Below are 11,281 nucleotides of genomic sequence, written 5' to 3'. Positions count from 1 at the left end.
ATTCATGCACTTGCAAAATGGCATAGAATTGTATTATTCGGACCACTGAAGAAGGGTTCACAGCCGAAATGTGTATGGTCTGAGCTGTGATATTGTCTGGGTATATTGTCACACTGTTGTAATTTTGTGTTTTTATGTTTATTTGGCATGTTCAGCACAGATACATAGAGGCTAGAACAGGGCTACATACAACTGGTTTATATTTATATTAATTTTGTGTATGTATTAAATGTATTATATATTATTCACAAAATCACTTGTATCAATATTAGCCCATGATTTCGTGTGGATTCCTTCCCATTTGGGTACCTTATTCTTGCTCCTAGAGTCACAGAAAATTTGTCAAGACCTGACAGGGGCTAGGATGTAGAAAAACTCTGAGGTAACTGCACTTCAAAATGGACCATTTCTCCCAATCACATCCCAGTCTTTGCCCTCATTAACACTGACATTTGTCTTCTGGCTCCTTGCTCCTCCTCCTCTGGCGACTGGTGCTTGGCCTTTTATGGATGACCTTGACGCCATCCCACCCTTCCTGCGGGTCAATTTCTTTATTTCTCAGAGCCTCATAAATAGCATTGGTCATGGTGTCAAAAGCCAAATCCACATTGTTGTTGTCCTTCGCTGAGGTTCCAATGAAGCGTGTTCCCAGACAAGTGGCCATCCCTTCAGCTTCCTCAGTGGAGACTCTGTACTCTGACTGAAGGTCACTTTTGTGGCCAATCAGAAGGAAAATGACTTTCTCCATTGTCTGGGCAGTGGTCACTTCGTTGTGCCACTCAAAGATGTTCTCAAAGGAACTCCGGTTGGTCATATCAAAGACCAAGAACACGCCCACTGCATTCCGATAGAAAGACCTGGTGATGGATCTAACAACGAAAACAAAAACAGTTCATCAGACTTTCATGAGATTACCTTCCAGATGTGAATCTAGTACTTAGATGCACTTAACTCCATGCTTGTGGTTGGAATTCTTGGGGAAGCATGTTCTCACTGTGTTCAGAAGCTCCTCAGCACTGAGCCGATGCAACGATAGACCATAACAGACATTTATACTTCAGTCATTCAACAGCTGGCATTTACTCTCTAGGCTCTCTAACTTCACAGTGGAGCATATGACATAGGGTTGCCAACCTCCAAGTACTAGCTGGAGATCTCCTGCTGTTACAACTGATCTCCAGCCGATAGAGATTAGTTCACCTGAAGAAAATGGCCGCTTTGGCAATTGGGCTCTATGGCACTGAAGTCTCTCCCCTCCCCAAACCCCGTCCTCTGCAGGCTCCGCCCCAAAAACCGGTGGCAAAGAGGGACCTGGCAACCCTAATATGACACTTAGTGGGAAAGGCGTTAGGAATCCTGGCACAACCAAGTGTGGTACAGTGCATAATGAGTCCAGTCTCAGTTCTGCCACGACACTCACTGGGTAATCTCAGGCCAGTCACTCTTACACTAATCTATTTGACAGGGTTGTTGTAAGGATAAAAGGGGAGAGGGGAGAAAAATGTATGCTGCCCCAAGCTCTTCGTAGAAAGAGTGACATAAAAATGTGGTAGCTGGGAGTGAAGGAACCCCGTGGCGCAGCGTGGTAAACTGCAGTACTGCAGTCCAAAGCTCTGCTCACGATCTGAGTTCAATCCCGACGGAAGTCGGTTTCAGGTAGCCGGCTCAAGGTTGACTCAGCCTTCCATCCTTCCGGGGTTGGTAAAATGGAGTACCCAGCTTGCTGGGGGTAAAGGGAAGATGACTGGGGCAGGCATTGGCAAACCATTGGTAAACAAAGTCTGCCTTGGAAACGTCGCGATGTGATGTCGCCCCATGGGTCAGGAATGACCCAGTGCTTGCACAGGGGACCTTTACCTTTAGCTGGGAGTGATCCAGCCCTGCACACTCAATGGAGTCCTTGCAGGGAGATGCTCACATGGAAAGAAGTTCTAACCTGCCTAGGGTCCTGAGATGCTTAGGAGAAAGGTGGGCATATATTCAATAAATGATTCTAGCTCAGACCCAAGTGTTTTCTTCAGCTAGAACATTAACAGGCGAAGATTTCACAGATGCCTAGTAATATAAGCTTTTTAACCAAGGCATGCAATCTCCCTGGTCAAAATCTCTGTGTTATTTATTAACTAAGGCCTTAAAACATTTATATACCACTTTTCCTCTTGGCTCAAGGTGGCTTATAATAATAATTAAAACATCCACAGCTAAAACCAAAGATAAAATAACAAGCCTCAGATTTCTTCCTTTCTCCCCCCCCCCTTCAAAGATGCCTGCTGTTCACACCCCTTCAAATGCCCTGGCAAACAGGCAGGCCTTGGAGCTAGGGTTGCCAGCTCTGGGTTGGGAAATACCTGGAGGTTTGAGGGGGGAGAGGCTGAGGAGGGTGGGGTTTGGGGAGGTGAGGGACTTCAATGTGCTATAATGTCATAGATTCCACCCTCCAAAGAGGCCATTTTCTCCAGGATAACTGATCTCTGGTGCCTGGGGAATTAGTTGTAATAGTGTGACACCTACAGTTTAAACAGTTTTTTTCTGTAAAGAGTTTATTGGCTTCACAAATATTTCTAATTCTCGTTTTGCATTGTGGCACTCTGAGTTGTGGCAGTGGCCACTGTGGCCATGGATAGTGTTATAATCTGTGGCGGCCTGTCCCTCTTTCTGAGTTAGAATTCCACCTCTGACCTTACCTGTTAAGAAACCTTGATTATAAGAAGTGAGGCTTGCATTACAGTTTTGGAGGTCTGCAGTAGAACAGCTAGATTCAAGTCCAGCACCACCTTAGAGCATCTTATACCCCTTTTTGGGGTATAAACCTTTGTCTGACAAAGGGAACTCTGACTCTTGAAAGTGTATACCTGGGAAATCTTGTTGGTCTCTAAGGTGGTGCTGGACTTAAATCTAGCTGCATCCCAATAGTTGATAAGGTAGATTCTAGTTGAAAAGCAAAAGTAAATTTCATCAGTGTGAAGGCAGCCTATTCCTGATCTAAATTTCTGCATTTGAAAGACACATGCCAGGAGGTTTACATCATGCAGCGCCCCACCCCAACCTTTGTTTGCATAAAGTAAGGGCTACTTGCAGGAAGAAAAGCAACTGAGATTGGATTCCTATTGAGATAATTCAAACCAAACATGATTGTTCCAAATGTAGATTTTGATGGGCAGTACTCTGTGTCCATCAGCAAACCAGGGGTGGGGCAGCTGGGTGACCAGCACCCTTTCTCGGGTCATTTAAAAAAAAAGAAAGACAAGAAACCAAAGTCAATTAACCTTCACCCTCCACCCAGCTGCCTCTGCACAATATTCATCTCAGTCACAACACAAAGCTCAATAGCTATTTCCTTGAGAACCCCTTTCCTTGAGAAAATAACTCTACAGGAGATACCTGGGTGAGTTTGTTGTTTACAAAAAAATATATAAATAGGAGTTTGGTGAGTTTATTCTGGCATGAGCTTTTAAGGACCAGAGAACCTGCCCTCTTCATGGGGACCCATTGACTATCATAGGAAAAATCAAAAGAATGAATCTAGGTTTGTGAGTGTTGTGGCTAGGGTTGCCAAACTCCAGGTACTAGCTGGAGATCTCCTGCTATTACAACTGATCTCCAGCCAATAGAGATCAGTTCACCTGGAGAAAATGGCCGCTTTGGCAATTGGACTCTGTGGTGCTGATGTCCCTCCCCTGCCCAAGCCCAAACTCTCAGCTAACCTACCACACAGGGTTGTTTTGAGGGTGAAAGGGAATAAACTCCACATACTGCCCTGAGATCCTTAAAAGGATGAATAAAAGAACAAAAATATCAAAGAGCTAACCATAATGGGCAAAAGAGATAACTTCAAAATAAAATAAGGTTTGTAAGCAAGTAGGGCATGGAAGGAAGAAGCGGGGGAAGCTTGTACAGAGGCAGGGGCAACGCAGCCCCTCACAATTCCTGCAATTTCACCAACCTGGATAGAATGAAGAAATGACACTATTTTGATAGAGAGGATCTGCCCAAGTATTTGCTGGTTGGGTAGACCCTGCGGGAAGTGATGCTGGATTTCTACTCAGTGGGGTGGGGAAAGGGTTTTTTAGGAAGTGATAGGGTTGCCATCTCCAGCTTAGGAAATTCTGGAGATTTGAGAGTAGTGGCTGAGAGAGCTCCGTGTGGATGTGATGCCATAGAGACCACCCACTGAAGCTGCCATTTCCTCCAGAGGAACTGATCCCTGTAGTCTGGAGATCATCGAAACATAGAGCTGGAAGGTGCCTTAAAGGTCATCTAGTCCAACCCCCAGCACAATGCAGGAAATTCACAACTACTCCCCCACTCCTCCCCCTCCCCCGTGACCCCTGTTCTATGCCCAGATGAAGGCAAAAAATAATAATTCCAGGATTCCTGGTCAACCTGGCCTGGAGGAAAAATCCTTCCTGCCATTACCCTGGGCATGTAAGAAAGGGCCACAAGAGCCTAGTACTGACTTGTCCCTTCCTGCCCTCCCTCTTATGATCTGCCTACATTCACAGAATCAGCATTGCTGTCAGATGGCCAACTAGCCTCTGCTAAAAAACCTCCAAAGAAGGTTTGTAATTACCAGCCTGGAGTTTAATAACCATAGGGGGTGAAGCCTTGAAAGGGGGCATAGTAAAGGAAAAGAACCCAGGACTCCTGTTGTAGCAGTATCTACATTTCTTGTGCTGGGGGGGGGGGGTCCCCTTCTCACCTGAACCTTTCTTGGCCAGCCGTGTCCCATAGCTGAAGCTTCACCTTGATACCTGGCGGCAGCTCCATGATCTTGCTGTAGAACTCCACACCCACAGTGGGGCACGGATCTGGCAGGAAGCACCTCTCGGTGTAGCTCCTCAACAGAGAGGTTTTACCCACGGTGGAATCACCCAACATAATGATGCGGAATTGGTAGTGCCAATTACCATTCAGGTTGCATGCTTGAACCGTCACGGGAGCATCATTTGCAGGAGACAGAGCCATCATGTGGGGCTACAGCCCAGCAGACAGATAGTGTGCTGCTTTTCAGCTGAGCTCTTTGCCTGGATCAGGTCTCCACCCTCAAAGTAATAACCCACCTTGTTTAGGGCAAAGAGAGAAAGGACCCTCCACCCCACCCAGACCACACCCTTCTACTGTTTGGCCCTGCAAACAAGCCTCTGTATCAGATTCTGATAGTGCACAGAGGTGAAGGAGGCGGGAAGAACAGGACAGATGCAAATTGAGGAGGAGTTACTTTAGCTCATCAGATCAGTTTCCCAAACAACATTTTCACAAAGGATCAGCTAAAATGTCAGGAGGCTGAGGTTGGTTCCTTATTCCCAGTTCGTTCCCTTTTCCCCAGTTCTTTATTCACATTTCCTAGTTCCTGAATGATTTTGAGGACAATTCACAAGCTCTGCACCCCAAAATATGGATTGGACCACCACATATCATACACCCCCACATTCAGGGGACTGTGCTCTTCGAGATGGCGCATGCTGGGTCCTTGTCCAAAGTCCGGTTCTTGTGCCTGCGGCTCCCAAGTGGGGTGACCCAGGACAGATGCACATACAGACACTGCACCCCAAAATAATCTTTGGACCACACCAAATGACACATCCCCACACTCCAGAGACTGTCCCCTCCAAGAAGACATACAGCGGTGCCCGGTCCAAACACCGGTTCTGGCACCAGTGGCTTTGTGGGTCCCCCCCCCCCCAGAAACCTGTATTTCAAAGACGTTTTGAATAAGGAACTGGAGCCCTGCACCCCAAAATATGGATTGGAACACCACATCATACACCCCCACATTCAGGGGACTGTGCTCTTCGAGATGGCGCATGCTGGGTCCTGGTCCAAAGTCCGGTTCTTGCCTGGTACAAACACCGTTTCTGGCACCACTGAACCAGTGTGTGGACCGAGCACCACTGTATGTCCTCTTGCAGGGGACAGTAGTTCCCTATTCAAAACTTCTTTGCAATACAGGTTTCTGGGGGGGTGGGGAACGACCCAAAAAGAAGGCAGTGGTGCCAGAACCGGTGTTTGCACCAGCCACCGCTGTATGTCTTTTTGAAGGGGACAGTCTCTGGAGGGGACAGGGCTCCAGTTCCTTATTCTTGCCTTGAAAATCCTATGGGGTCACAATAAGTCAGCAATCACTTGATGGCAGAAGAAGAGGAGTTGGTTTTTATATGCCGACTTTTTCTACCATTTAAGGAAGACTCAAACCAGCTTACAATCACCTTCCCCTCCCCACAACAGGTGCCCTGTGAGTTAGGTGGGGCTGAGAGAGCTCTAAAAGAGCTGTGACTAGCCCAAGGTCACCCAGATGGCTTCGTGTGTAGGAGTGGGGAAACCAACCCAGTTCACCAGATCAGAGCCCACCACACCAAGCCACCGCTCTTAACCGCTACACCACACTGGCTCTTTCCTCCACCAACACCGCAAGGCTGAAAGAAAACAGGGATGGGACCCCAGTAGCTAGACAGGCTGAAAAGAGACAAAACTGGTCGACGGAGTAGAACTTTTCCTCCTGGTTCTCTCCCCATAGTGGCCTTCAGGCCCTATCTAATCACCCTTCCCACCCCCCACAAGGATGGGCCTGCATGTGATCTGAGGCAGTTACACAACTTCCTTGTATGCCCTCAGTCGCTCATAAACAGCCAGATAGTTAAGCAGTAACCCAATTTCGCGGTTTAAAAAAGTCACATATTTCCCTCAGTTCATCACTTTGAACATGCCCAAACAACAAAGAAAGCAATTTACAGTTAGAATGCTGGACTAGGATCTGGGAGACCCAGGTTCAAATTCCCACTCTGCCATGGAAGCTCTCTTGGGTGGCTGTAGACCCATCACACTCTCCGCCTAACCTACCTCACAGGTTTGTTGTAAGGATAAAATGGAGAAGGGGAGAATTATGTGTCCCCACTGGGAAGAAAAGTGGGGTATAAATGAATAAACGCACAAGTCTAATAAATGTATATGGTTCTGAGGAAATAGATGGACTCACCAAAGCTTATGCGGGGACAAATTATGTTAGTCCCTGAAGTGTCGCTGGATTCCGGTTTGATCTTGCTGGTACAGATGGCCTACCTGGAATAAAACTTTAGAAGCCTAACTGCTGGTGGTAGAAAGTGTTGTCAAGTTGCAGCCGACTTATGGTGACCTTGTAGGGTTTCCAAGGCAAGAGACGTTCAGAGGTGGTTTGCCATTGCCTGCTTCTGTGACACAACCCTGGACTTCCTTGGTGACCTCCCATCCGTATACTAACCAGGGCTGACCCTGCTTAGCTTCCGAGACCAGGCCAGCCTGGGCCATCCAGGACAGGGCAGGCTTAGCATTTACAGAGTGCTTACAGTGTTCCAAAGGACTGTGCTTATTGTAGTCTGTACAGCAGCCCTTTAAAGCAGGCCAGTAGAAGCGCTACACTGCAGATGAGGCAGAAAGAAAATGGCTTCCCTACCACCATATCCTGTAGTTATGTGAACTGGAGGGACTCCCTAGTGATCATTGTTCATTCTCAGTCACCAGATCCCTATCATAATGGCTTAGCTACTCATAATGGTAGCTTTTCAGTACAAAGCTTTAAGACAACACGGTTTGTACAGAAGAACAGGACAAATCACCTCTACGTCTGTTTTTCACTAGTCCTATCGATTGCAAGAAAAGTGGTTTATAAACATTTTAAATTCAGGAGGAATAGAGGAAATTGACTAATACTGGTGAATGAAGACTAGTCATGATGCATACCTATTCTCTACAGCATCAGAGGAGCATGCCTATTATATCAGGTGCTTTGGAACGCAGGCAGGATGATGCTCTTGCAGTCGTCTTGTTTGCGAGCTTCCTAGAGGCACCGGTTGGCCACTGTGTGAACAGACTGCTGGATTTGATGGACCTTGGTCTGATCCAGCATGGCTTTTATGTCCTTATGGCTAACAGGTTGTGCTTCCTTTGGTTGTTCAGATTATAAGCAAAAGGATGATGTCCAAGGAAGATGCCAATGCACTCACAAAATTAACTGGTTGGATTGTGGCAACTAGATACACAACCTTTTTGTATTTTGAGGGTGTTAATAGAACTATACAGTGGTTATACTGAAGGATCCAGGTTCAAACTGCCATGAACAAAAAAAAAATCCAGTGGTACTGTAAAGACTAAACACTACAATATGAAGCTTTCATGAGTCACAGCCCACTCTATAAAATGGCCCACTACAATTTTCCATCACCTGTCTGACAAAGCAGGCTGTGAATCCCACCGCATTTTCTTCTTTTTGCTGGGACAAACACACAACTACCCTTTGTAATATAATCACCATTCACTCTAAAACATAGTAGGCCTTTGGGCCAATCAAACTCTTCTCAGCCTCACCCAACCACACAAAGATGTTAAGAAAACGGAGGGGGGAAATTGTGTACTCTTCTGAGCTCCTTGGAAAACGAACAGATGAAAATGCTACAATGATCTCAGAGCAGATGTACAGCCTTACTGCTCAATCCTTGCTAGTTGTGTATTTTTTAGTGCAGATTAGCAGGAACAGACATGCAGGCAAGGAAGCTTGCCAGCATCATCAATATGGTTCTGAAGTTGCCCGTTCAAGCATGTAAGTAATCTGATAGAAGCTTCAAGCATAGAAGGCACAGAGAAAAGGCTTCCTCTCCCCCCTTCCCCCATACTGGTTGGTGTTTAGAATCATAAGTGAAAAACCAAAACTCACTCATTAGCTGCTTGATGAGTTTTCACATGTGCAGTTTTTGGCTAGTCTGGGGCGGGGATAAGATATAACTAGGCACTGCTTGTGAGTGGTCTACAATGTTGCCGCTAAGATACATAAGACATGAGCCATTCAAGTTCAGCATCCCATGTTTAAGCAGGGCCCAGCTCATACAGCAAGGAAGCATTTTGCCTCTTCCACGCTCAGGCCAGCATACATGGTTCTCCCTCCATTTTATCCTCACAAGCCTGTGGGGTAGGTTAAATTGGTGGAAGAATGTGTGATTGGCCCATGTCACCCAGTGAGCGTCACAGCTGAGCAACACAGCCAACAAAATGGCTGCTATGAAAGCCGAACCCCAGTCACAAATTAGGACCCAAGCCAAGCATCCTATCATGGAGGCGGTTGGTCCAAATGGGAGCTTCCTGCAGATATGAAGGTGATGCTTCCTGGACCCTTTGAAACACCTCTTGCTCCAGTGTGGTGGAAAGAAAGCCAGGATGGTCCTTTGCTTTGGGGAAGAAGCAGGTCCAGCCCTCTTAAACCCCTCAGTCTCACTTTGGCATCTAACCGTTGCTAGCAAGAGTGCAATTTTCACCATCAGCAATGCATTTTAATTTGACACAGAAGTCCCCACCAGAACCCCAACCCTACCCAGTGTTTTTAGAGCGTGGGTGCAACGAATACCAAGCAGGGCTTCTGACTAGCCACTGAAGATCCCATTGGCTAAACTGATTAAAATGCTGTTTCGGAGGCAGCTGCCACCACAGGGTTTGTTTTATTCTCACTCCTCCGTCCCAGTGTATTTTTAAAATTACCCCTGCACTGGGACGTCCTCTGTGTTTGGCTCCACCTCCTGCTGCGGCCATTTTGGGGCTGGGCCCACCACCCCATGTCAGGATTCAAAAGGTGCCCACAGGGTCAAAAAAGGTTGGGGACCCGATTTAACAGAATGGAACAAGACATCAGACACCCATTCCTCTTATTCCAACCCTTCCCACCCCCCGCCACGAGCACTGTGTTTCATAAGGTGGTTAAAAGTACTTTTAAAATAGGACATTTGAGACCACTTAGCCCCAGAAAGGGGACCGTCAGAATGGCTGTGTAGTCACACTGCCAGACAGCTGGCGTTCAAGGATGCAATGTACCGATCCTATGAGCACAAGCTTTTAATTTATACTCAGAAGTCTTGGGGGGGAAGCAAGATAAACAATGCAGACAGGAAAACAGTGAAAATCCTTTAATTTCACATAGTTTGCAAAAGCTTTAAAGTCAACTGCAAAAATTGTACATAGCACTCCAGAAGCTTCTTTGTAGGCAGCCTCGACTCCTTAGGAGCCTCTGAAATCCTAGAGGAAAACAAGCACACATTGAATTGTAACAGTTTGCCATTATCTGCACCCCGCAGATCAGAATATACAACTCAGCCCTAAAGCAAAATACAACTTTTAAGAATATATTCTTTTCTGCAATATTTATCAAGGTCCAAATCATTCATAGCTTATTGTGGTCAATTTTGATAGGCTGGAAGGTTTGCAGTCTAAACACTGCAAATTTACAGCCAGAGGATGTAGGCTACCATCCTGGGTGGCTTAAAAGAAAATTAGATTCATGGAGACCTCGCCAAGATGGCTAGAGGAGACGTCAAGTTCAGAGGCAGTGAATCTCTGAATACCAGCACTTAAGAGGCAACTTCAGGGGAAGGCCTCGGTCTCTATGCTCCAACTGTTGCCCCACAGGTGAACCAGTTGGCCAGTGTGTGAGGAAGAATGGTGGACTACATGGACCACTGGTATGATCTAGTACGGCTCTTATGTCGCTGCCCCTGGTTTAATTCAGATGTTGGCTAGAAGTGCCTACTGGATGGGTCAGGAAAAATCATTGCCCTATCCTGTTATTCTTTTCCTGTTCCCTAGAAAGCTGCAATGCAAAATTAAAGCCCTATAATCTGAGTTTATGCATCTCCGCCAAGCAATCACCTTTGATACAGAGCTATGTATGCCATTTCTTCAACCTGCAGTTTGCAATGATTAAGCAGCAGACTTGCCAAAAAGTTCCCTTTGGGAACTCCCTCACCCACTGCCTTGTCTCAGCCCCATATCCGCAGGATTCATCCAGCAGTCACCATAAGAAACATGAGTCATCATAGACCAGGCAGAGGTGGTCTTGTGTTTGAACACCATCCAGGTGTTTTCAGCATGGGGCAGAGAACCTGCTGACATGCTGCCTAATCCAGGTTAACCCCCAGATTCCAACCCAAGTTAACCCACAGACTGCTGACAAGATATTGCTGGCAGCTTTGACTTACTTTGAGGAAGAGGTCAACTGAGAGATACAGTCCAAGTGGAGGAAAACAGACCTCTCTGCCAGAAAGAAGAACAGCAGCTGGTCACTAAACAACCATCCAAGGAATCCCCAAGCAAAATATTGTCGAAGGCTTTCACGGTCAGAGTTCATTGGTTCTCGTAGGTTATCCTGGCTGTGTAACCGTGGTCTTGGTATTATCTTTCCTGACGTTTCGCCAGCAGCTGTGGCCGGCATCTTCAGAGGAGTAACACTGAAGGACAGTCCTTCAGTGTTACTCCTCTGAAGATGCCAGCC

The 11,281-nt window shown here is 46.6% G+C and overlaps 1 protein-coding gene and 1 non-coding gene across 2 annotated transcripts; both read right to left on the bottom strand.

The window, feature by feature from the left end:
- Positions 1-439: 439 nt before the first annotated feature.
- LOC130474753 (ras-related protein Rab-42-like) lies at positions 440-4,965 on the bottom strand. Its single transcript, XM_056846449.1, has 2 exons — positions 4,700-4,965; positions 440-869 (listed from the first exon to the last, which is right to left on the bottom strand). The coding sequence occupies exons 1-2, from the start codon at positions 4,963-4,965 to the stop codon at positions 440-442; spliced, it is 696 nt and encodes a 231-aa protein (XP_056702427.1).
- Positions 4,966-10,761: 5,796 nt separating this feature from the next.
- LOC130475905 (small nucleolar RNA SNORD99) lies at positions 10,762-10,835 on the bottom strand. Its single transcript, XR_008933275.1, has one exon. It is a non-coding gene; the product is annotated as a small nucleolar RNA SNORD99 (small nucleolar RNA).
- Positions 10,836-11,281: the final 446 nt, after the last annotated feature.

Source organism: Euleptes europaea, chromosome 3 (assembly GCF_029931775.1).
Source record: "Euleptes europaea isolate rEulEur1 chromosome 3, rEulEur1.hap1, whole genome shotgun sequence".
Lineage (NCBI taxonomy): Eukaryota > Metazoa > Chordata > Lepidosauria > Squamata > Sphaerodactylidae > Euleptes > Euleptes europaea.
The sequence above is the reverse complement of the archived record's forward strand: the minus strand, read 5'-3'. Positions and strand labels throughout refer to the sequence as shown.

Excerpts from the sequence above, each read along its gene's own strand:
- LOC130474753 (XM_056846449.1), bottom strand. The coding sequence starts at position 4,965 with ATGGCTCTGTCTCCTGCAAATGATGCTCCCGTGACGGTTCAAGCATGC. Across the intron at positions 870-4,699 it reads GCTGGCCAAGAAAGGTTCAG|ATCCATCACCAGGTCTTTCT; the intron begins GTGAGAAGGGGA and ends TTTCGTTGTTAG.